The sequence below is a fragment of the Podarcis melisellensis genome (genome assembly GCF_964234715.1).
Source record: "Podarcis melisellensis genome assembly, chromosome: 5".
Taxonomy (NCBI): domain Eukaryota; kingdom Metazoa; phylum Chordata; class Lepidosauria; order Squamata; family Lacertidae; genus Podarcis; species Podarcis melisellensis.
Window position 1 is genome coordinate 46,026,931 of NC_138537.1, and position 26,634 is coordinate 46,053,564.

The window sequence follows — 26,634 nt, forward strand, 5'->3', positions numbered from 1 at the left end:
TGGCGGTTGATACACCTTTCACAATTTTATATACAGGAAACATAGTTGAAAGGAATGGGATTAGCGGATCGCTGCAATGCGGAGCAGGCTAGTAAGAGGCTGGAAAAGGGATCTGCTTCTCTTTAGATACGAGAGCACTGTTCCTTTTCTCTTGAAAACTACAAATACACAATGAGGGCATGGGTTGGGAATTGTGGTTGCAACATTAGCAAGCTGAAATGGTTCGATAAGAAAAATGATATGAAATTATATGCACCTCTTATGAACCAAGAGGTGCATATAATTTCATATCATTTTTGTTTCGTTTGCTTAAAAATCCTATCTTAACTGTATTTTTTAATATAAAATAAAGGACAGTAGTAATGAAATATCCTCTCCTTGTCTCATGCTATGTGATATGCTGAAAGAAATAGATTGACCTCTGGAAGAAAACTGGTTAATCAAGGCCAGATATGATTATAAGGAAATGCACAATTATCAGTCTTTAAGCTATGGCAGCACTGATTAACACAACTTAGAGCTATACTTTCTCAGTGCCAAAAATCTCTCAGGCAAAAGAAGGAAGTTCTTGCATTGGCTTTGCCAGGAATCTGTTCATCCAACAGATAACTCTAATTGCTTATGGTTATAGCGTGTACACATTTTCTGAACCACAGTCAAGGCCTCTTGTTTTGCAATATATAACAGTCTGCCAACAGATCACTTTCCTTCTTTGGCAATTCATGGTGAGGAACAAACTGTCCCGAAGCAGCTATCTCTTTTCAAGACTTGCAAACGCAGTTCTAAAAGAGCAGTTAACTTTTTTTTAAAAGACATTGTTAGCTACTAAACCCAGAGATCCTGGTCCTTTAACAACTAAACCAATAGTCTATCTGTGCTATTCAATTTTGAGGCTAACTATTGTTTATAAAATGTACCGGTTGGTTCAGAAGCTGCCTTTATCAGACCACTGTCCACCCAGTTCAAAACGGTCTGTGTTGACTGGCAGTAGCTCTTTTGGGTTTCAGTCAGGAGTTCTCTCCCAATCATACTTGAAGATGATGGGGGTTATTTTGCATGCAAGGCAGATGCTCTGCCACTGAACTATGGCTGGTGCTACAGTGCCAGAAATCCTTAAATCCACTGTATTCAAAGAGTCAGTTAAGGCTTTTAAAGGGGACCCAAGTGGTTGCTGGGAGATCCGATTTTTATTCTCAACTCTCAAGACCAGGTAGACCAGGTAGCAGAATTGCTTTTCTTTACATTCCTATTTAGTAAAATGTGAGTGTCATGTGGGCTAAACCACTTGTGGGCTAAAGATCTTGAAACGACTCCTGATGCTTGGAGATGCAAAATAATTTCATTCTACTCTCTGAAACTTCCTTGAGCATATCCAAGTGGTTCTTTGTTTCTTTCTGAGGTGTGTTGTTTTGCTTAGATTCTGTTCCTCCACAAACAGAACAGAATCCTTTCAGACTGCAGGAATGGGTTATGATCCCCTGAAGAAGAAAATTAACACAACAGGGAGCAGGTTGTGCTTGAATGTCATCGCTCACCTGTAACTGAAGTTGTGCAATCTATGCTAGATCTCCTATACTACACCTAGCCATTAGTCGCTGGCCCACCAACTTCTTTTCAGTGAAAATATAAATCAACCAACCCTAAACTATATGGTGCAAACTTTAACATTTAGAAAATCTACCCTGCCTTTTTTCTTCTTTTCTCATTTTTTATTACCGAATATATCCTGCAGCAAATATCAGGTGGTCACTTATTGCATTGCAGGAAAAGTTCAAAGCTTTTGGGCCATGTTTATGCTAATAAGGTTATCCTTAGTGGCAGTGCAGTGTATAACATAAATCACCCTTATCAGCCACATTGCTAAACCACTGTGTTTCCTTCTGCAGGGTGATCTCCAGAGGACAAATATCCAACTAGATTTTGGAGATGGTACTGCTGTGTCCTATGCTAATTTCAGCCCTATAGAGGATGGTATCCGACACATTTATAAGAGCACTGGGATCTTCCAAGTGACAGCCTATGCAGAAAACAACCTGGGTTCTGATCTGGCAGCACTCTTCCTGCATGTGATCTGTAAGTAGTTACCTCTAGTGAGCTTTGAAAAAGCCCCTCCATAGATTGCATGCATAGTTCATTGTTTTGGAAGATTCCATCCTTGTTTTCCATATTACAGTTACTTGGTTTGTTTTTTTTACTGTTTGACATGCTTTACCATACTTATCTCATTCATTTGTACAACAACACTGTAATATATCTTCTTGAAGCACAACCCTGTACACTAGTAAGTCCCATAGGGAGGTAAATGAGCATACGATTTCAGCCTGAATGTTCTTATTTTACATATGGTGAACAAGGACCAACAGGGTGGATCCAGTTAGAGCTGAACTTATCCCCACTGAAATCACTGGGACTTCACTTGATCAGGACTAACTTCTCACACTGATTTCTGGGCACAAGGCAATGACTTCACCAGGGAGTTTTATCAGCTTGACCCCATGCTCAATTCCATCCTTGCCTCTTTTGTAAAAAAACCTATCATAAATTGTATTTAACAGAGCACATTGCTCTGAACTTGCAGCTAATTAAACTCAGTGCTAGCCATTTAGAGTTTTGTGGAGTGGCTAAAGTTTGTGGAGTGGCACTGTGGTCTAAACCACTGAGCCTAGGGCTTGCGAATCAGAAGGTCGGCGGTTCGAATCCCCACGATGGGGTGAGCTCCCCTTTCTCGGTCCCTGCTCCTGCCAACCTAGCAGTTTGAAAGCATGCCGAAAAGTGCAAGTAGATAAATAGGTACTGCTCCGTCTGGAAGGTAAATAGTGTTTCCATACGCTGCTCTGGTTTCGCCAGAAGCGGCTTAGTCATGCTGGCCACATGACCCGGAAAAACTGTGCGGACAAACGTCTGCTCCCTTGGCCAGTAAAGCGAGATGAGTGCTGCAACCCCAGAGTCATTCGCAACTGGACTTAACTGTCAAGGGTCCTTTACCTTTACCTTTACCTTTTTAAAGCTGGTGAGAATTTATACAGCTTTGTTCAAAAACACTAAAAACAAATATACAAATTATAAATGTATGGTACAAAGCAACAGCCATAAATTGAGCTGTAAATAAAACAATTGCATGAACTTATATAATATTTTTACATAGATTTGAAAACATAGAGTGAAATCCAGCAGTGTCTTTCCACCAATAGAACAGTCAGCAGTGGCAGAACACATATGTGCCTCTCTGGAGTGGAATGGGGTGTGTGTTGCAGGTGGAAGAAGGTGTAAGGGAAAATCTAGTTGTGTGATGTTGGATATTGCCCATCTGCATTTCCTTTCATTGGTAAATTTGAATTGCTACTGATTCTATGAAAAGGTATTTCCTAAAATATTTTCCTAAAATATTTTCTTCTTACGTTTTTGGATTCCTGTTTTTTTTTTGCTAAGGTTCCTAGTGTGGCACCCTCAGAAAGTTCCCTTGGAACCCCACTCCTCCCAATTTCTATTGAAATTTATTTTGGTTGTTTGTGAGGGGAAGAGGTTGCCTGCTTTTTGGTCTGTGTTTTATTTTTTAGTGGTCTTTAGAGTTTTGGTGGGAGGATTGTGGGCATTACCAGTGTTTCTTTTGTGAAATGAATGTTTTGTGACACCCATAGTAGTTGCTTATATTTCTAAATGTGTTCCTGGGCCCTAAAAGATTGGGAAACCCTGCTTTTTGGGTGCAAGTATCATGTGTAGTAACCATAGGCAACTCACATTTCAGAGTTTGACGTTTCAGAGTGCAAAACATGTATTTGAAATATGATTGTTTCAGCTGTACATTTGCACTTCACCTGAAGCATGCCAGCAACGAAAGATGCTACTATTATTTTCTACTGATTGAGGGTAGAAGGAAGGATCAGAGGAGTAGGACATTAAAAAGACGTCTGGCAGAGATTCTCTGCACTGAAGGTTGGCAGGCAAAAAGTTACAGGGAACAATGATGTCAGCCTTTTACAAGAAACAGTTGGGATCAAGTTCTGAGAATGTTTTTTTGGTGATAATGTCACAAAGAAAGATTGTGAAACTGAGTTTTTTTGCTCTTCTTATACAGAATTCTCCAATTAGTTTTAGAGAGAAAGGCTTCATTTGCACTGAACATTTAAAGTCCATATCTTGTTGGACTCGTGGCCATTTGTCAAGTATGATGGAAGCTGTAATCCAACAACTTCTGGAAGCCATCACATTGGCTGCCCTGGGTAGATCATACTGAGTTAAATGGATCTCTATTCACATCACCTCCGGTCAGCATGACCAATGGTTGGGAAATATGTGGGTTGTAGTCAAATAGCAGAAGGCGGCTGTAAAGACTATGGAAACCAAAAGCATTAATGAATTGCTCAAACATCACCCTTCATCTGCATGTCTTAAAGTACCTTATAGTCTTTATGGTTCCTTCTTCAATACTGTCAGCAAGAAATGTAGGATTTCTACTACCTCTGCCTATGCATCTTAACCAACTGAGAATCATAAGACTGAGCTGTGCTTCAACTGCACAAGTCTAATATTCCTGCTAAGGATGATTGAATTAGGTTGCATGGAGAAATTGATGCTCAAGAGTGAGGCTCTTCTTCATGTGCCACCTCCTCATGAGGTCTGGAGGGTGGCAACATGAGAATGCGCCTTTTCTGTGGTGGCTCCCTGCATGTGAAATGCTCCCCAGGGAAGCTCACCTGGTGCCTTCATTACATATCTTTAGGCAGGCAAAAACATTCCTCTTCCCCCAGGCTTTTGCCTATCTAAACAATCCATGGCCTTTCAAATTGGGATTAAAGGGTATTGTTTTTGTTTCCTTTTATGGTATATATTTTGGTGTTTCTGTATTGTCAACTGCTCTCTGGTCTTCAAATGACATGTCTAGAAGTTTAATAAATATTACTACTACTTATTGGGGTAGTGATGAAGTGGGGTAGGTATTTGCAAGTGCTCAATTTCCCTGATGCCATGTTCATTCCTGCTGGAATTAGGGTATTATTTAAAGTCACACCATCCCTGGTAGAGAAATGATGCCATTCATATCAGGTTTTGTGCCTTTCAAGCCTTGGTTATGCTAGTGGGTGCTTTGCATTGCACAAACATTTTGCATGCACTCACGCGGAATGTGTGCAAAAGATCAAGCCCTTTCCACTAGGACCGTTTATAGAAGTATCTTATTATGTTTCATGGTTACCTTTCCCAGCCAGGACTAATTATCATGAGATCCCACGGAGACTGTGCAAAGAATAAGGTTCATGATTACAGTGTCAGATACGCATAATTAAGCCTCTCTAGTGTTAAATATCCATGGAAGAAAAATATTTTATGCAAACTCTCTTAAACTCATACTGACAGAACATATTGGACCTTGAGCTTTCATACCAGCAGAAGTGTTAAGGGGGTGGCCTAGTGGGCCTGAGTCCTAGATCTTTTGCAATTGATTCCAAATCTTTCTTTCCCCCGTTTAAAAAAAATCACTTTAAAAATGGTAAATTTGCTTACAGGACAGCTTTCCCTATGAAAATTGGCCTAAATTTGCTAACTTATAAATGAGCAGATGCAAATGTTATGCAAATCTGTGTAATGGGCCTATGCACAAACTTTTCAAGGACTTGGAAACATCCCCTGCATATGCATTTCCATTGGTTCATTCAGGCTCTTATTGTGTCCATGCGTGCATGTGTAGATAAATGTTTTTTCAGATTGGTGTCTGCATTGTGATGTATGGGTTTTAATGTGTATGCACTGAAGAATCTTTCAGAAAGTCATCTGATGGATGCAAAACAATATATTAGAACTGGCCTAGAGAATAAGTTGATTAACGGTGAGATCTCCCACCTGCTTGTAATTAGAGCAGTTTACCTGACTGTAATAGCTGAGCAGGCTCAAGAAATGATCAGTTATTTTGAGCATGCCCACTGCAGAACAATGACAAATTATCATTCAGTTCCATGCACGCTTGCTAACAAAAACAATGGGGGAAAACCAGATGGAGAGAAAAACTAAAGTTTCAGTTTGAAACTTCAGATTTCCCCATCTGTTTGTAACTTTTTTTTGTCCACTCTTGGTGAAAACCTAAATGCCTAATTTCTTGAAATGAAAGCTTAACTATCAGTCTGCTGTTTTGCTCTGAGGGCATTGTAGTAACTTGGTTAACTTTAAATCAAACCATCTCACCTACCAGTCTAGCTTTTGTTTTCATAACATCTGCGACTTCATATGTGCTTGGGCTTGGTTTTGTATAAAAAAGCACTTTTTTCTCTAGAATATTTCCCAGAATATTTCAGGTACTTTGTAAGAAGGAAAATATGATTTTTTTTGAAAATATGAGCACAAAGTCTTATGTTCCATGCCTATTCTGAAAAGTAATCATGTACAATATTCAGTGTGGGACCCTAATTCCAAGGATTTCAAAGAAACATCCCTGAATCTCACATGCATGTATCCTTCACAGGCATGTGTATATATTTAAACTTTTATTTCTGCACCCAAGTAGAATATAGAAACAGATTCTACCCATAGATTTTACCTTTTGACAAGTAAGTTAAACGAACCACAAGGATCTGGAACTAGACTACTAATGGAGGATACATTGCACACTGGATTCTTGAATTTTGCTAATTAAGTTTTAGCTATATTTGGATTTATTTAAGATGAACATGTGGTTTATGTTGTGTATTTTGACAGTTCTGTAGTTTGTAAACTAGCTTTAGTACAATAACTTAGAAAGGTGGCATACGGTTTTAAATTGTATGAAAATACAGCAGACTGAAAATGTAAGGAAGGGTTATTCACAAGCAACTATGGGCAGTATTCAACTAAGCTGTACTCCCAGTAGACCTATTGAAATTAATGGACCTAATGTTCATTCATTTCAGTGGGTGGGATTCAACTAACGCAAAACGCTAGTGGAATCCATCACAAGGGCTCCTGCTAGCACAGTGGAGCTTTCCCCGCCCTCCTCCTCTCATGTCCTCCATGCCTCCCCCATACCTGCTCAAGAAAGTCAGGAGAAATCCCAAAACAACAAGTAAGGGGAGGAGAGGGAGATTGTTTCATCTGTAAACAGAGACTCTTGCACTGAAGTGACAATGAGACGAGCGCAGCATTGAATTTCTCCCAGTGGATCTACTCTGAATAATTACCCCATGTTTACTGCCTGCAATTATCACTCTGCCCAGAATGGACATGTGAAATTGCCATCACAGATCATACTTGTAGAACATTACTGCTATCAGTGAAGGCAAGGTTAATAACTTTCCATAGCTGACTCGGATATTATGGTGAGCTTTAACCCTATTATGACTGGTTAGCAAAGCCAGGGACAAGTTAAATTTTAAAAAGAAGAAAAGAATTGGAGTCATTGCACATTTCGTTGTCAGTACAACAGGCGGAATTTTATATACTGTTATACACCAACCTTTGGTTGCTACAAATGTATTAAGTTTTTTTTAAAGGCATTTTTGCATTTAGCCGCTTTAAAATTTTCACACTTTGCACAAATTAGAATTGTACAGAAGGAATTTCTAATGCATCTCACTGTGTTTCCTTTCCACAGGTCCAGTAGAGCGTGTCGATTTGAGGGTCCCCTTTGTGGCCATCAGGAATAAGGAAGTAAATATCACAGCTGTGGTTTGGCCCAATCAGTCGGGTACCCTCACATACTTCTGGTGGTTCGGCAACAACACAAAGGTTTGAGCCTTTTTAAAAATGAAAAAATAAAAATAAAACCTTGTTTATTTTCTTTGAAAGGATTCATATTTGAATCGTGTGATGTTTTGATTTTATATGTGGAGCTCCACCTTATTTGAAGCCGCAGTAAAAGCAAGGTAATTTTTCCTTGCTGTTGAAAAAAAGCTTCTTTGTTTTCTAAACTTTGCCACTGCCCCTCTCTCGATCTCTCTCTTTCTCTCTGTTTTTGTACCACCCCTTGTTGTTTGCATGAGTTCTGACAATATGCAGTTGGTTATTATTGGAACATTGTGTGCAGAAGCTATTGTTGTTACTAGAATTCAAAATTATACACCACTATATCTACTGGATAATGGTGGGCTTTCTGCTCAGCATTTAAAAACCACTGGTGATCAAATAAGCATCATTTCCAATATGAATGTCAGAACACACTTGTAATTTTAGAATCTCACACAGTGTTTTAAATCCAATGGGGACTGAATAACTTTTGGCATCTGTGAATTCAAGCTAAGATCGTAAGCAGCACTCTCTTAGGCTGTCCATGCTGTTTGTGCCTTTGGGGACACTTCAGAGAAACTAAACAGCGAAAGTGCTGTTGAATGCTCAGTCGCAATCAGTCACCTATTCCATAGAGCCATGCCGATAAAAATTATTCTGATACTAAGCACTCTGTATAAATATTTGTGGGGGGAATATTCTAGTGATTGCTTAATTTAGATGTTTACCTGGAAGATAAAATATTTTCTTGGTACGATTGCTTAGCCACAAACTGGGATTTCATGTCTTATTTGAAAGACTGTGGGTTTCAAACTATATTCAGCAGCTCCTCACAAATGTATCAGCAGTTCCTAAATGAGAAGATCAGTATTGGTGAATGAGCTTTCATTAAATAGAGCTTATTTGCTACTTCTCATTTCACTGCAATATAGGATGTATTCTGAATTCATGTGGGGCAGGAATGGAGCCCTGCAAACTTGGCCCATTGTCCAGTGTGAAACTCGTTTGTGCCCTAGTATGCACCCAGGGGATCTAAACCCCACTTGCCAGAATCAGATCATGTTGTACCCTAGGGCAATAGTGGGACATAGGAAAGTTCCCCAGTCATTTTAGTTGTGAGTGTTCTTGGCACATACCTCCCCAGGAAGCATCATCACATAGTGACATTAGCAGGTATTTAGTCAGAGAAGACATCTATTTGACTTTGACTTGCTAGGTTGGAAACTATTTGGAACCTAAAATAGCGGTGGTTCCCCCCCCCCCCGCTTTTAAAGAACAAAACGCTGTAGTTTCTCTCACATACTGAGATATCTACACTTGGAATTTGCAAATGAGAGTAATTGTAGTTGCATTTTTGTACCTGCAATTTAAATCTTATCTATGCTTATGCCTCTGATTCCTGGGTGCACTCACAAACTTAAAGCTCTTTAAGCTGCAGATGCAAAATGGCACCAAAATAAGGGGCAGCTTAAAGCTGGTAATAGTATTTGGCTTTGCAAAATGGCAATAATCATGGGAAGGCCAGAACAGAATACTAAGCAATGCTAAGCTGCCATTCTGATAGTCTGAGGATTTACTGATATTTTCCACTGATTCACAAGGAAGGGAGCTAAAAACAGCTACAAAACTGCTGTTCTCCCAGGGCCCTTCTGCCTTTATTCTCTCTGGGGGGTTCCACTGTTCTGAGTTGTTATTACTCTCTGACCTCTATTGATGCACTCTGCGGGAGCAAAGAACTCTAGGGATTGTTTCCTTGAGCACCACAAGCCCACGAGGCTTGGGAGCAATCCTAGAACTCTTCACAGGAGTACTGATCTGTAGCCACAAAGTCTAAAAATCTACACTAAAGCTTTTCAAATTTGATGGGTTCAAAACAACAGCATGCCACACATTCTGCAATGTTCTTGCTTAAACAAAAGCAAAATACTTTCTCAACATGTTGTGCAACGTTTCCCAGTTCCCCAGCATTGCTCTTTGGAGAGCTTGATTGCAGGACTTTGCTGATGTAGCCCCATAATAATCCTATTATTTAAGTCACCAAGCAAGTCTTTTGCAGTTTTAATATTCAGACTGATCCAAACAAAAGCATGACCTGTAAATCACAAAAAATGGTTGGTGGGTACTGCTGCTGCTTTTATAGTAGGCATTAATCTGTTGGGGTGGTTGATGTTGCCGTTGGTGCTGGAAAAAAGCACTTATGATGAGCGGCAGGGTGGGCAGTGCACCGATAGCATCCCTAGGCTGCACCTCTGGCTCAACACCAGATGCAGACCCTCCATTCCCTCTCCAAGACAGAGGGATTTTCCAGTGGTAGGAAGTAAAATTCCTATAGACTACAGCAGCACCTCCTTCCTGCCCCTCCAGTCTGGGCTAATATTGCACCGTGTACCCTGGTGGGCAGAGTTCAGTCAGAACTGACCCACCCATTTCTGCCTACCCAGGTCTTGGTAGTACACACCAGGACAGCCTACTCATTGACAATCAGCATGATGGATCAGCATCATTTTATTATGGACCAACCTGGCATTCCGCCATATTGCTGAGTACAGTGATAGAATGGGATTGGCACCACAGATAGGCGAGAGCTTGGTTGGGGGGATCTCAGACTCAAGCTTGGGATAAAATTGATTCTATTCAAGTTCTGCTGCAAATAAGATAGCCACTCCGCATGTCTGAAAACCAGTTGTGGCCAAACAGCATTCTTGATTTTGCATTACAACTTGCCATGTGGCCCAGCCAGATTGATTTTTCACTGCATGAGAAGTAATTTTTCCTGAACAGATTTATCACATTAAAACAGCAAATTGGCAATGTGATGGCAAGAATCAGGCAAAGACTTCATTGCACTGCCAGTTAGGACGTTAACCGAAGACACTGTGCAGTATAAACTGACTTTGATTTTTGTAGAATAGCCAGATTCTGATGCCTTTAACCCATGGGAGGAGTGATACAGACAGAGATGTCAATTTAGGCTATTTGTAGACTCATCGCTTCACTGTAACCTCCTGCTTTAAAGGTACCACTGCAATATACAGCTCCATTTTATACACATCCTAAAAAGGGAAAGGTACCCCCCTAGACGAGCCTTAATTTCTTTTTCTAGATAGAGCTATTGTAGTGAATTGCTGGTCCACTGCTTTAGCAATATACCTAAAGGCCAATTTGCTTGGATTAACACAGGTCCAGTTTAATAAATGTGTCTGGCTGTCTAATAGGTTTTGAGCAAATGAACCTTAAACTCCTTGATTTAATTTAGAGTTAGTTTCCAGACCTCAGTGCATGAATTAAATCTAAGGAGCTACCTGAATGTTAAAACTCTGTGATGGGGGTGAAATCAGCCATGATCTAATAGGACATACACCATAAAAGGGAGGCAATTTTTAAAACAAAACTGGCTTCTTATATATTTCTTGACTTGGAAAGCACTGCTGAAGTCCCCAGAGTGGGTTGTAACCCTGCAAAGGGTTTATGTAGAATTTATGTAGAATTTGAGCATAAAAGAATGACCTCATCTTAAAAAAAAATATGCCAAGACTTGCAGGGATAAGAGAATGAGAGAAACTTGGGAGGTGCACAATAATCACAGGCTAAAAAGGTGCATGCCTTTAAACATAATCAAAGTTCAGATGGTAAACAGATTCCAAAACAGGACCAGGCCTTGTAGATGAGACACCATGGCAATACTCCAGGCCTGTACCCTGGCCCTGGTTCTGCACCCTGTTGCTAACAGCAGTCATACACATAGAGAACAGGAACATCAGAGTGGAGTGGGAAAATGAGAGTAGGTGGCAATGAGCAGCAGTCTCACTCTTCCAAATATGTATTTGGAAATCTCATTCTTGCAGGAAGCGATAGCATCTGATCACCTCTTTTCATCACAGACACCCTAAATTTCTCCCCTGGCATAGGTAGCTACCAGTCCAATAGCATGCTCCAAGCAGACATAGAAGGACCACCAACATACGACTGTATGTAGGTTAACAACAGCTGCATTATTGATAGGTTTCCTTTAACCATGGCTAGGGCTTTATTTGAGATGCAGAAGAGAGGGAATAACAATTTACTGGGGTACTTGATTCCTGCTAAAAGTCAGCACCCAAGCTAGATTTGTTTTGTTGAATGACTGACTCGTGCCATCACACCCATAAAGAGGACTCAATATGCAAAATGTATGGTATTAGGAGGGACTGGATCTCCACACTCCCATCTCCTGGGCATGTTTACAGCCACAACCCATAGTAATTGGAGCAAAGGACCCAAATGAAATTCTCCCTCTTGGCTACCTCAACCTTGGGCATGTGAACCTGACAGGCACACTATGGCCTCACTGTCTAGCAATCACCAAGGTGTGCATGTAAAGGGAGGTAAAACACTGGAATAGGAAAGAAAGAAAGAAAGAAAGAAAGAAAGAAAGAAAGAAAGAAAGAAAGAAAGAAAGAAAGCTTAATAAGTCTAGCCCCTGCCCCTTCTTGATTGGGCTAAGCTGCCCTCATGCCTACAAGAAGTCATTCCCTGGGAGAAGCCCCTGGAGGATTCTTCTCAGGAGTGTTACAAATTTGCCCCTCTTTAGAGGAGCCACACATTCCTAGGAGCTAGTTGGTGACTCTTTCCCCACTCATATATACAAACTAAACTGATGCATTCAAATCCATATTATTGTTTGTGTGACCCCTGTGATTCACGGAATAGAATACTAAATTAACTATGAATGCATATGACTTTTACAGCCATTCATCACCTTGGACAGCAGCATCTCTTACACTTTTACTACGGAAGGAAGGAATACCGTCACAGTGCAGGTCTCAGCTGGCAGTGTCCTCATCCAGGACACCAAGAACATTGCTGTACATGGTAAGCAGACACAGACTAATTCAAGAGATACACCCCCCAACAACTGTTTCTGGCTCCTCTTCCAATTCTGTCCCCCACTTCACCAACCCCACCACAGAGTTTAACAGTGGACAGAAAACACTTGGGATTCTGCATGCAGTCAAAGATAACTGCTGTAGGCTTCATTCTAGGTTCCTTTAAGACATAACAATCCTCCTTATATCCTTTGATACTTAGGTCCTAAAGGAGCCTAGAATGAAGGATAAACACGATGCCTAAAAACCTGCAGGAGTTACTGCCTTTTGTTGTTGGCATTCTTGAGAGATAATGGAGTGCACCTCTGGGGGTGAAGCCAAACCAATGGAGAATCGCAGCACCTGCTGTGGCATCACAGCATCTACTGTGGCATCACAGCATCCTAACTGCTGCCTCCCACATTGGTTTTGCTGCAATAGCAGCACTGAAGTGACCTATCCAGGACACAAGCCTGGACAGTGTGCATGGAGGTTCTGGACTACCCTGACAATAAGACCCCACTCTCAGCCTCACAATACATTTGGCACCAGCTTGGCTGCAGGAGTTGATAGAAAGAGGTGTGCAAGACGCCATCTAACCATCTTAGGGACTACACTCTTGATTTGTGTAGGGCTTACTCCTTATCCTTTTCTTCTCCTGAACATGTCCTGGAAGGCAGAAGGTATGATTTTTTTTCTCAGCATTTCCCATGAATGGGTACGTATATCCACAAGGCAGTTGAGGTCTTCCTTCTCCTAGATGGGCGACCTTCCCAGGTTGACAAGCCCCATTTGCTCCTCATTCCCCTCTACAGTACATGCAGTAACCACCGTCTTGACTGTTGGACCCACTATTGGTCTTATCCACTCAATCCATCAGAGCCTGTCCCTAACTCACCAAGCGTTCGAGACCCATCAGCTACCCTCACGTTGCTTAGTTGGCCATTCGAAGCTATTTCCCAGGGTGTAGCCACTGTCCCATGCTAAAAGCTTCTAGGAGCCACAGGTGAGAGCTGAGTGCAGGGTGGGGACTTCCTTTTACTACATACACAATTGACAGGTGTATTCTGTCCATCTACTGCTTGAGGACTTTGACATAAAAATTCTGAGGCCTCCTATTACCTCCCCTGCCCCCTCCACAAGCATTCATCATCCATGGTTTCAATTACCCAGGCTCTCTTATGACATCTAAGCTAATGGCATCAAGACCTTGCTTCTAAAGCTCCATTGTGACAGTAGATCAGGTCAACTACATTAAGATAGTTGAAGCAGGCAAGGAACATATAATTCAAGTAGGAGAATGAAAGAGTGATGGGGACAGAGGCTGAGGAGACAGAGCAGGACCACTGGGAAATATGGATGGCAAGACTCTCAGACTCCTTCTTACTCACTCTACTAATGCCAAGAAGGCATTCTGTGATGGGTCAGAGAAGAGGTCCAGCTCTGTGAATCTATAAACTTGGCTGCCATTGAAATTCCCCTTGCTCTCCTGAAGTCAGTTAATTAGGAAGTAATTTCCTAGTGCCTCATGAATTGCAGTATCCTGATTCGCCTGTCATTAGCTCAATTGGTATCTGATTTGTTATGCATAACTACTCATGGCTACACATGGGGCTAACAAACAGATAATTCCTGCTTTTGGAAAACAGAAGATTTGCAGTAAGGATTTGTTCAGTGGAGCACAATGCATGCCAAGTATAATATAAGAACAAGCCCATTTCTCCTACAAAGTGGGATGGGATAAAAAGTGGTTGATTAAAAAAATAATCTAGTATTTTGCCTCCCTTCCTTTATTTTACTCTCTTACTAGTATATTAGTATATATAATTTATATGGTACTGTACTATTCTCCCCTTCCCAAACCTTTTTCATCTCACTCTTCACTTTGGACATTTCAGTGCAAAATGAACAGTTTTTATAGTATTGTTTCAACTTTTAAATGGGAAGTTATTGTTTAAGTATTGTTCCCCTGGGTTTGGGACCAAGCTTATGTATAATATTTGTCACCACCACAGTAGTATAACCAAGATTTTTCTTATGTTCCTAAAAGTTATGGGTTCAAATTTAAGCCATTCTTACCCTAGAGGGAACCTTTCTGCTCCACTCAGCTATACTTAAGTATTCAATCATTTGGGAAAGTCAAAGGTGAGCTTTAACTTTACTTCCAGACATACATTTTTGTTAGGTAGGTAGGTATATGAAACTTCACATTTTAGAGCTGCTGTTTGACACAGTGAGTCTGAGGTCCAGAAAATGAATATTTTCAGCATCTGAAAAGTAATTTTTAAAAATTAGTTTGGGAGCAGGAACAAGAATAAGGATTCTTCCTATAGATTTAAGGAGCAGAAAAGATAGTTGGTTTTCCGAATGTCTGGTGGATTTTGCATTTCTGAGAACATGTGTTTCTGCTCTACCAGCCTTAAGCTGTAAAATAGATCTTTCTTGTCTAACATAGAAACTGATGCACCTTAACTAGCTCAGCTTAAACTGAGATGGCTGGCAGGATTACAATGGAGTTTGACTGTGATTCTCTCTCTCTGCAGAATATTTCCAGTCTCAGTTATTATCATTCTCTCCCAATTTGGATTATCACAATCCGGACATACCTGAATGGAGAGAGGATATTGGTAGAGTCATCAAGAGAGCCTTGGTGCAAGTAAGTACTCACAAGCAGACCAATTAATAATAAGGGTGATTTTCTTACATTCCAAGTAATCTATTGCAGGGTAATTCAGAAAAGGGAGGCTATTGTTCACAATTAGCAGCATTAGCAGCCATTGCATTTTTATCTAAAGCCAAGCACCGTAATAGGATTTGTAAATATTTTTCAACACTTTCCAGAACACCAGCAAAACCCTTCAAGGAAATGCAACTGAATTCAGTTTGTTCCCTGAACAAGGAACTTACAAAAAAAATCATCCTCTTCCTATCATAACAAATGTATTGCAGTGTTTAATCGCATTCATCCACCCAGCAACTGGGGTGTGTGGAGGTGTGCAGATTATTATTATTGTCATTGTATGGATATAGGAATTTCTCATGATTCCAGTAAGTATATGATTGTCCATGACCTTTGCAGTTCATTTTTCACTTCTTTGAGATCAACATCTCTTTGGATCCCTGGGACACAATGAGAGCTTAAGAGAGACTATTCTTTGGATTCCATCTTTTTATTTATTTCTAGAACCACATCCTGTTGCTTTCATTTGAGAAACAATAGTTGAGTTGTACTGTGTGAGAGTTGCACACATATGCACAACCTGCTTTTCTCTTTTGGAAGGGCATTTTATTTTTAATATATATTGTATACTTTTGTAAACTTAAGGGGTCTCCTGAGCCTGCTGATACATCCTTCCTGTATGTGGGCACTACTGTTTTGGCTATGTAAGCATCAGCACTCACCTTGTGACGTTGGGAGATAAGAATGATATAAAGATAAGAAGACTGTAAAGCTGGATCCGGGAAAGACCTTCAGATATTTTGTCTCAAATTTCTCTTTATTATTACTTGTTCTTTTTCATTGCAGATGGCTTATGTTCATGTTGCCTTTTAAAATCTGCTCTGCATACTGAGTTTTCACACTCGGTAAACAAAGTGTGAAAATTTGCAGGGTTTTTTGCCTATTTGTTATCCCCACTGCTGAAAAAACTTTCTCAGTATGATTTAATGATGATTCTGCTCCCTTTGATCAAATGCATTCCTGTTGCTCAGAGATAATAAATAAATAAATAAGTATGCAAGCAAGCAAGCAAGCTTCATTTTCAGCATCTTGCAAACAAGATGTACACTGCAAGCGTGTACTGTTGCAAGCAGTACATTGTTCGAATATGCCAGCTTCCAAGAAAACCATTGGTCTGTTCTAGCCCAGTCACACCTGCTTTTTGCATTTGAAGTTTTATTAGCAGCTATCTATTGCTGGGGGGAAATAATGTGGTTTGATTACTATTTATGCAATCGAAATATACAATAAGTTGTTTACTACAGTATTAGTATTGATGTTACATTGATGTTACCTTTAGGACAACATACTGTGCAGCCCATTTAGGATCAAACAGCGAAAAGCTGGCATTCAAAAATGTATATACCTGTATGCTATAATAATGCAGCTGATTTTTTTGGATTCTTGAATGTTATCATGCATGATTGCTGTTGCAAATCTGAGGTTAGAAATGTATTTTGAGTGGTATACTTGAATGGAACAACTATCTCTCTCCCTCCACACCACTTTTACATTTTGGCAGTATAATTTAGGGAGTCAGAACATCTTGTTGATGTACTTCATATCATCCAAGATCTACCAGTATATTCTGACCTATCTTCTCAGTAGCAAGATATGACCACAACTTTCATTTTTATGGGGTTGTTGAGAAGAAGTATGGTTTGGTCTTGCAAAACCATTGGTATCTCATGTATAGAAGAACCCAATGCTTTCTCATCTTCTCTTTTCATATTAGAACTCATACAAGAAGTTGAACAAAGTGTACCCTTATGATTACTACTAATCCTCCTTCTGGTCCTCTTCTTTAGGTGACTGGCATCCCTGAAGAGCAAGTTTTGGTGGCCGTGTTCCATGGTTTGCCCACCTCTGCAGAGCTTTTCATCCTGCCCCATCAAAACACCTCTGAGAGAAGGAAAGGCAGTGAAGGTGACCTGGAGCTGGTAAGGAGAGTGCTTCTCATTTTTCATGCATTCCAGCTATTGAGATTGTGGTTTGTGGCAAATTACCACACTAATGCTGAATTCCTCAAGTTGTTGTAAATATTGATCTCTGCACAATGTCCTAGGAATTGACTGTTTTAGAGATTTAAATAGAGGATGAAATCTGGGACCAGATTCAGTGGTGGACCTTGGGGTCTCCAATTCAGCAGCACCAAAATCCCCCTTCCCATCTCTTGCCTTCCATTGTACCTCCTAGTTGCGATGCCCCCAAAGCTCCATGCCTAGTGCGACTGAACCAGTCATGCTCCCCTAAATCTGCCTCTATCAGATTCAACTAATGAGTTCCGCTAGCAAAAGCAAGTGTGAGGTCTTCTGCAAGTGCAATGGGGCTTTTCAACCTCTCTCCTTCCTTTGCGTGCCCCCTGTGTCTCTCCAGATTGGCTCAGGGGATTGGGAGAAATGACATGTGGAGGAAGAGAGTGGAGATAGTTCTATCAGTTGAAATGCTCGCGCCGATGGAACAGCCTTCTTAGTGCTGTTATTTATCATCTTCTTATTTATTCAATTCATATCCCACCCTTCTTCAAAGCATCACAGGGAGGTTTACAGGGCTATGTTGAATTCCTCTCATGGAGTACTTTGTTGAACTTGTAGGCATATATCATTTGAAGCTTCAGAGTTGTCTGACTGGATTTGACCTATTAATATTGTTCAGCTACCTTTGAACTTTTTTTTATAAAAAAAATGATATTGAAATTTATAAGAGGTGGATGGACATGGCAGTTTTCTACTTGCCTATATGCTGGATTCGATAGGGTCGTGGCCACTGTTTCCAAGCAATTGAACAAGGCCTACCTACTGCATCCAATCGCAACCACACTTACAAGGAAACAAAAACTTACCTCTCTCCTTGGCAGCTGCGTGACTAACTTTCCTAAGGCACAGCTCTTTATTAGATATATGCATTTTATTTATTATTTCTTCATTAGAAACATTTTAATCCTTATGGAGCATTGAACAATGGGCATGACTAAACTAGTCGTGCCAGAATAAAATACAGTAATAGAAGTATGTTCTTCCAGCCTGTCCTGGGATGAATTTGCCTCCCCGCTCCCTTTCCAAGGAAAGTAAAATATGGGACCTCTTATACTGGTCAGGGTACAGAGGTGTACTTGACCAGGTGGCATGTGCTTCATAATATATCTCCAAGCTATTAGGACCAGCACAGAAACCCACCCACTTGTTGCATTCTGGAATATGGTTTTAGCCAGTTACCTAGGCAAGGCAGCTGGGATGTTGGTGCTGTGAGGGTGCAATGCCAGAGCTAATAAATCACTCCCCATGGTGAACCTACACTATGCAGGCATCTCCCTTGCCTTGCTCATCTCCCCTCCGTCCCGGTGAACTGCAGCAACGTTCTGCAGCTCTGCCTATCTGGCAAGCCACTTAGGGGTATTTGAGCTCGAAACCATTTAGAGCTTCAAAGGGAAGCATTAGGAGCCTCCAATATTGTCTTTAACATTTACCCAGTAAGCATGAAGGTAGCTGTAAACACCTGTTACTTAAGCTGCCTTGCTGAATTCTTTTAGCATTTTGGTGTCACCCATATATATAAATATATTGGGCTTTACGTCTTATTTGAAATAAGCAGCTCCTTCGTCCTTCCAATACATTTGATATCCAAGGAGAACTGCATCCCATTGATTTTCACTGTTTCTACAGATTTCTGGCATGCTCACTCCATCAATATTATCTGTCAGTACCAGGCAATTACTATAATTAGAGTAACCAGATTCAGTGGAGGACATTGTATTTTTAATAGGTGTTTAGAATATAGAATTTCAGCAGATGCAGCTTTCCTAATCTCTGTACAATAAGTTTCGATCTGACAAAACGTGCCCTTCTGCAAAGCACCTAAAAGTATAGCAGCTGTATTCTGCTTTGCATTTGGTCACTCTAACAGCAGTTCACCCATCCAGATTTCAGGCTTCTAGATGGTACAAGCATATCATGCCAGGGACTTAGCCACACTATTTCTGGGCTCAATTCAAAGAGTCAGTTTTGACCTCGAAAGTCCTTCATAGCTTTCAGTCAGGGTGTCTGTCTCCTGTCTGCCTGTCTCTGTATCCTTTTCCAGGTACCCAGCCAGGTGAGGTACAGTGGGTGGCTTCTGGCAAGGGGGGCCTTTTCAATGACAGCCCCCTTGCTATGCAACACTTTCCCCAGAGAGACTCACCTGGTACTTTCATTGAAGTCATTTTGGTGCCAGGTGAAGGAAGACCTTTTATTATTATTATTGCCACAGAACTTTTAATTCATTTAAAACCCTTTCAGTTGAGTTTTTTAATGCTTTATTAATTTGTGTATTTTAATCTGTTTATATCTTTGTCTTAATCACTCTGTGAACATAATCATGGGGTGGCATATAAATATTTTAAATATATAAATAAACCATGATTCTACCCGTGGGACCCTGCAATTGCAGCAGAGAGTGTTCTGGGTTCCTACCACTCCAGCCCATCCCCTCTACTCCAGAACTCTGTGCCTACTGAGCATGTTGAGTCCTTGATGAGCTTTGAAAGCCTTGAAGTGACTTGAGAGGGACACCTAATGCCACATAATGAATGATCCACACCCATGTTTGAAAACACATGTATCATGCAATTACATTTTTCAGACACACAGGATTGGTTACAGCTCCCTATTGAGAGTGTATTCAGCCATAAACCCAGCTAGGATATTGCATACAAACTATACCTGGAAGTTTCAATAGCCATTTACTTAAATAAATAGGTAATTACAGTGATGAATAGCAGCTGTGATATTAAGGTGAGATTAGAGTCATGAACAATAGCACAAGCTTGCTTAAGCTTCCATGCAGAAATTAACTAGTGATTAAATCAGCAGTATCACTTCTGGAGGCCTTATGTGGAGCAGGAAGTATAAAAAGACTTTCCAGCAAAATCTAGTTACTCTTCTTGATGGCCTGCCAAATAGCCTGTGGATGTCAGCTCAATAACCAGGAATAATCCTTAGCACTTCCAGAGTGCTTTTCATTGTTCACTGTAGTGCTGAAATTTTCCAGGTGAAAACTTATTGTGCAAAATAGGGAGACAAAATGTGCACCATTTCAGTGTAGGTGGGTGATTTATTTTTAAGGGCTTGGAGGTGTCCAGTGTGCCTTGCAGTAGAAGCAGAAGCTGCTGTTGCCATTTTGCCTTTTCTTTTTAAATGATTCCCCCCACCCCCAAATGCAAACTGGATGAAACAACGGCAAAACTCTCATTTGCCCCTCCCTTGCCTGAGACCTGGGGACAATATTGTGATGTACCATCATTCTTACCAAGTTTTACATGGAGCAAATAGTGAACAGGGCTTCAGGAGGACAAAATTGCCTCCAAAATAACCACTTAGTTTTTGCTTGAAAAGCTGCTAGAGAATTGGATTCACATACAATAATTCTGAATTCATTAGACCAACCCTGTTGTTGTTATTTCTCTCAGTGTGTTTACAGCACAGCTGAGATTTCTGTCTTTAACCTCTACACTGCACCAGTTCTTCTATAACCTCTGCACACTGATCAGGATCCCTTTTATCACACCAAGTCATTTGAGAACTTGCAGATGTTCAATATGTTTTAATACACCCAGATGGAGTTAGTTACTTGCCTTGAGACTATCAAGATTGCGAGGTTTAATAAGGAATCTACATGGCCGAGTCACACTTTTAACTAAATATTTAGAATGTAGACTCTTCAGATGCTAAGCTTTGAACTTTGAAAGGCTATTTCTTTCCCTTATAAATGTAGATCTTGCCTTGAAAGGTTAGAAGACAGGTTTTTTCCTGCAAGTCAGCAACGGCAATATGAATGTGGAAAGAAGTTTCTGCACGGAAATTGGATGTATGTCATAAGTGTTAAAGGGTAACAACATTGGCTTGGATCCTAACAGCCACAAGGAGAAGGAACCTCACAAAAGGGAAATTCCAAATTCCCCATCCCTTTCTTTCCTCTACGCTCCCAAAAATTCTGCCCAGAGAGAGTTGAGGAACCCAAACACTGTGGAATGAGGTGTTAAGGGACTTCAGTTGGAAAGCAGAGAACCTTTGCAAAAAAAAGGGAACTTCAAGCAGTGCTATTTTTCTAGAAAAAGAGATGCCAGAACTCACCATGAACGCCTTTCTTGTTCTCTCATAATGGCAATGGCACCCACCTGAGAGGTGCTGGAACTGAGCTCCTGCTAGTTCCGGCTGGAAAAAAAGGCCCTCACTGAAGGATGCTGAAAGTTTTGTGTTATACTTCATATTATTGATAACACTTACTTTCATTCAAAACTAAACCAGCAGAAAATTGTCTGCCTCTCGCCCTTCAAGATGCCACTTTAATACCTGGCTGTGCCCAATATGAGTAACTTAGGGGTTATGAAAACATTTCTGTGTGGGGGTGGGAATTGCATGGTAGGAGTAATTTAAAAACAAATTGGATTTGTAGCAACATGTTGCAGCGTGGCATGGCTCAGGTAAGGTTTCCAGCTATTCTCGTCCTAGTTTTTTGCTCCATGACAGTCAGCTCCATCTCCACAGAATATGCTCTGTCATCCGTGGGCTGGCTGAGGATTTCCCCTCTCATTTAGGGGTTTCTCCCCTTTAAAAAATATATTTATTCAAATCTTCTTTATGGATTGTGCTCTTTTTGCTATGCAAGGTCTGACAACGAGAGGATGACTTCCATTGGTATATTGGAAGTGTCTGTGGGGATTCTTCCTATAGTTTCTGAAGTGCTGTTGTTAATGGATAATTCATTGTTTCCTCAGGCTGTTGAAATCCTCTTCAATGCTTTGAATCAGAATCTGGTCCAATTTGAGCTGAAGCCTGGAGTGGAAGTCATTGTGTATGTCACTCAACTAACGTTAGGTAAGCTGGCAAGGAACCCTACACAATGCAACTCTTTGCAGTTAGCCTTAGGTCTACTAGGAAGAAAGCCAAAGAAAGATTGCATTGTAACTGTTTGCCTTCTGACTATGGACCTTGACACCACACTTGAAGATCACTTCCAGACTTCTAGCTGGAGAGGTCTTCAATATGTCTTGGTTCAAGGGAAGCAAAAAACAAGCGGAGGGCAATTTCCTTTATAATCCGGTCAGATATCTTATCAGTTCTCTGTGAGTTTCCTTCCAAGTTTGCAATATTGGTATATGTTTGCTGATGGTAAGGTGTACATTGTTGTATTGCCCCCTGGAGATGCTACTTTCGTTTCGAGAGCCACTTGAAAAATGTAACTGCTCACTGCCCCCTAAGAACAAGCAAAAACAAACCCCAAGGTTTTTTTTGCTCTGGTTGGTGAACGACAATTACATAAAAGCTTTGCAAGAAACAATCAATATAATTGATCCAAATAACAAAGATGCTCATCAAAGAGAAAGCTGTTTGGTCTGATGGTGCGGTCACTCATTCGCACAACAATCAATCAGAGTTTCATTGGGAGTACAACATTATCAGAGTAATCGTATGCCTGACTATTCAGTAGCAAGTCCTATTGAGTTCAATGGGACTTACTCTCAGGTGAGTGCATTTCAGATTATGACTGAAAAAACTGCTCTGGAGACTGATCTGCAGAATCTCTTTTTTTATTTATTCTGACCTGAGCAAAAATTTCCAGAATCACATACCCAATTGGGTTAGCGTGAATTTTGGCACTGTGATTAATTTAAATGTGCTAGTCACATGGGAATTAGCAGTACAAGCTGGCCATTCCTGTTCTCACTCCACACATCACATTAAACCAAACCATGGTTTAGTGTGAATGAGCAAATGTGTAGGTTTCCAGAGCAAAGATTGCAACTGCTGCACTCCTCCCCTAGTTCTGCTGCTGCTGTGCTATTCAGGGCTAAACCATGGTTTGGCTTCACATTGTGTTTGATTCTGGGCTCATGGTTTGTATTACTCCAGGCAAACTATGAATTGTAACCAAGGTTTGTTCCTGGTTCACTGCTCTGTTAGAACAACCATTACTCTGGGTTCGCACGTAATGCTAAGCCAAATATTGGCTTAGTCTTGGGTGGCAATGGATCAGCTGGACTGAAGGAGGAGCACAGCAATTGTATGCTAGTGTGGTGTAATGGTTGGGTGTTTGACTGGGATTTGGGAGAACAGAGCTCATAACCGCAATCATCTTTGGGCCAGTCACCATATCTTAGCCTAACCTATCTCAATGGATTGTTGTGAGGATAATACAGAGAGTGGGAGGGCCATGCCCACCACCTTGAGTTCCTTAGATGAAAGGTGGGATATACAAGCATAAAATAGGACACGGGTGGTACTGTGGTCTAAACCACTGAGTCTCTTGAGCTTGCCAATCAGAAGGTCAGCAGTTCAAATCCCAGTGATGGGGTGAATTCCCGTTGCTCTGTCCCAGCTTCTGCCAACCTAGCAGTTTGAAAGCATGCCAGTGTAAGCAGATAAATAGGTACCACTGCAGTGGGAAGGTAAACGACGTTTCTGTGCACTCTGGCTTTTGTCACGGTGTTCCATTGCTTCGGAAGCAGTATAGTCATGCTGGCCCCATGACCCCAAAAGCTGTCTGTGGACAAACACCAGCTCCCTCAGCCTGAAAGCGAGAGGAGTGCCATAACTCCATAGTCGCCTTTGACTGGATTTAACTGCCCAGGGGTCCTTTACATTTACACGCATAAAAAAACCAAATAATTGCTCTGGGAACCTGCATGTTTGCTTATTCATGCTATGCCATACTTCAGCTTAGTGTTATGTGCAAATTAAGCTGTTGAGTCTATGTACCATGGTGACTCTGTGATAATTCAGTGGGTGAATTATGAATGAATTTATTACTAGCGTTTGCATCCACCTTCCCCAATCTAAATTCAAAGCCACAAGCTTCACAAGAGACTGAACCCTGCCTCCTCCCGCTTGCTTTTATTGGTTCACTGTTAAACAAAACCCATGCAAAAGGCTGAGGCTGAAGCAGACCGAAGCAGTGAGGTGGAGCAGGGCTTCTCCCCTCTGCTTGTCTGCACACAGCCTGCAGCTTCCTTTTTATTATGGTGCTGTCTAGAAATTATAGCTTTGTGTTAAAAGGGGGGGGGGGTCATTTTTCTTTGCTTGTCCATGTGAGTTGTCTTTTCTCACACAGCATGTGCCACATGCCTGTGCTGGTAAACAAGAGGAGGCAGTAAAGGAAAGAGAATGACTTGCTGCCTATTACTTCCCTCATCCCTGCAGTTAAAGACTTCTCCGCATAACATGTTGCTCTTTCATTCCCCAGCACCTCTCGTCGACTCTGGTGCCGGGCACAGCAGTTCAGCCATGTTGATGCTGCTGTCGGTGGTCTTCGTGGGCTTGGCTGTTTTTTTAATCTACAAGTTTAAAAGGTATGTTGCTGCTCCTCTGTGATTTACAGAAAATCCGTTTGAAGATGAACTTTCAGAACCTGGATTTCAAAGACGTTTTAAGGCTTATGGCTTGAGGGGAGAGGGAGGACAGACGATTCCTACAAGGTGTGGATGTGAGAAATCAAGATGTGTGTTGTGGGCATAACTGACCACAGAGCCGTGTGTGCTCAGAATGGATGAGTTTCACTAAGCATCCTCAACCCTCTCGAACCAGGGAACATTCTCGCCTAACTTCTGAGGTTTTTCTCAATGTAACTACTTCCACTCAGTTCTTATTCCTGTCACATGTGCTGTGCAGCAGGATAGGAAAGACCTTGTCCAAATCAGAATGGTGATAATGATAATGCACTCTAGCTCCAAGGTGGGCAGGCACCTTTGCAAAACTCCCCTTTGGAGTACAGGAAACATCTCAGTATGTGGGAGGTGGGGTTAAGAAGCAAGGAACAAGGGGCCACCATTTCACCTGGAACAACACCTTCCCTGTATAGGACACTGCAAGTGATTACATTAAAGGGGCTCCACATATTGAGGGGGACAGCGAGCCATGACAGTCTCTTCCCACCCTTTTGGATGTCACGCAAGCTAACTAGTTCCACCGGATGCCATGAGTTGAGAAGGGGCACCAGCAGGTAAACTTGTGTACCTAGACATGCATAGGTTTCCCCATGTCCTAGATTCTTGCACAGGCTCCAGGGACACAGGGAAACCTACAGGCAGAGACTTCTAAGCATGTCAGATTCACTTCTGTGTGAGTTCATCCTCAATGCACGGGCGGCAGAGGCAGAGCTAGTTGACCCAAACAACATGAGGGGTGGGGCCAATAGCATGGACCCCACAGTCTCTTCAGTGCATGGTAGGGGGCTTAAAACGCATGGTAAGTGATAAGGTCTTGTTTCCTAACCATTGCATTTTAAGCAACTCTTATCTGCTATGTCTCTGTCCCTGTCTTTATGGTACTTATTTTTATTGTGCTGCTCATTATTTAATTTATTTAGATTTCAGAATGTTGTAAGCCACCTGAACACTGTCTCTACAGTAACAGATGGGACATAAACATTTGTCTTTCTTTTTTTTGAAGTTATGCTTGGTGAATACAGAAACCTTTTGTTGGTTGATGGGAATAATCACTTACTGCTTTCTCCATCGCTGTTTAACCCTTCTAACTCTCCAGAGCTTCCATTCATGTTAAGTTGTCATCCAGCATTCAAAGCCTGGTGTATTTCTAACCAGATTGCTGGTTCCAGTGCAGTGAGTGTAGGAATATGTATCCACCTACAGTCCCATCAGTGACATTAGTTATGTCTGCATCCATTCCACTGGCCATCCTTCTGAAATGATACAAGGGTCAATACAGCTGACTGCTTTTTACATAGAGATCTATGTCACTGGGTCATTGTGGGACTGAGTTATCTAAAAATGTACAATTTTTCCTTGCTGGAAGAATTGCATACCAACTCTAGGGTTGTCATCTCAGGAAGCAGATTGTCTAAAGAGACTAGCATCATTTCAGTACTTAATATGTCCCTTTCCAGATGGCTGATTGTGTACAGATTATATAATTATGTCTCATTGTGCTTCTATGGAATGCTGCAACTTCCCCAAGGAATTTGGAGAGATAGATCTACAACATTTACCGTATTTTTTGCTCCATAGGACACACCTTTTCTCTCTTAAAAACTAAGGGGGAAAGTCTGTGCGTCCTATGGAGCGAATGCAGGGGGGAGGCAGGCAGGAAAAGCCTCCAAGAGCCGCACACAAGCTTCGCACGGTTCTTGCAGGCTTTTCCCCAGGAGGAAGAAGGGACTGCCGCTGTCCGACCTGTTTTGGGGGCTGGAGTCGGGGGAAGCTCGGGCTTCCCCCGCTCCCAGCCCCACAAGCTCTGGGAGTGGAGGCAAGGCTGCAGGCAACCTTGTCGCTACTCCCAGACCTGTTGGGGGGGGCTGGGGTTGGGGGAAGATCAGGCTTCGCCCGCCCCCAGCCCCACAAGCCCCAGCCCCGCAAGCTCCGAGTGGAGGCAAGGCTGCCTGAAACCCCCGGAGCGC

General features: G+C 41.5%; 1 protein-coding gene across 1 annotated transcript in view; it reads left to right on the forward strand.

Moving 5' to 3' along the window:
- The window catches only part of SORCS3 (sortilin related VPS10 domain containing receptor 3), a 399,928-nt gene that overhangs the window by 357,528 nt on the left and 15,766 nt on the right, over positions 1 to 26,634 (forward strand). Inside the window, exons 19-25 of the mRNA XM_081912026.1 lie at positions 1,887 to 2,073; positions 7,556 to 7,689; positions 12,414 to 12,537; positions 15,074 to 15,186; positions 17,058 to 17,189; positions 22,001 to 22,100; positions 24,466 to 24,571. Coding sequence (XP_081768152.1) covers positions 1,887 to 2,073; positions 7,556 to 7,689; positions 12,414 to 12,537; positions 15,074 to 15,186; positions 17,058 to 17,189; positions 22,001 to 22,100; positions 24,466 to 24,571 — 896 coding nt within the window. The remainder of the gene's footprint in view (positions 1 to 1,886; positions 2,074 to 7,555; positions 7,690 to 12,413; positions 12,538 to 15,073; positions 15,187 to 17,057; positions 17,190 to 22,000; positions 22,101 to 24,465; positions 24,572 to 26,634) is intronic.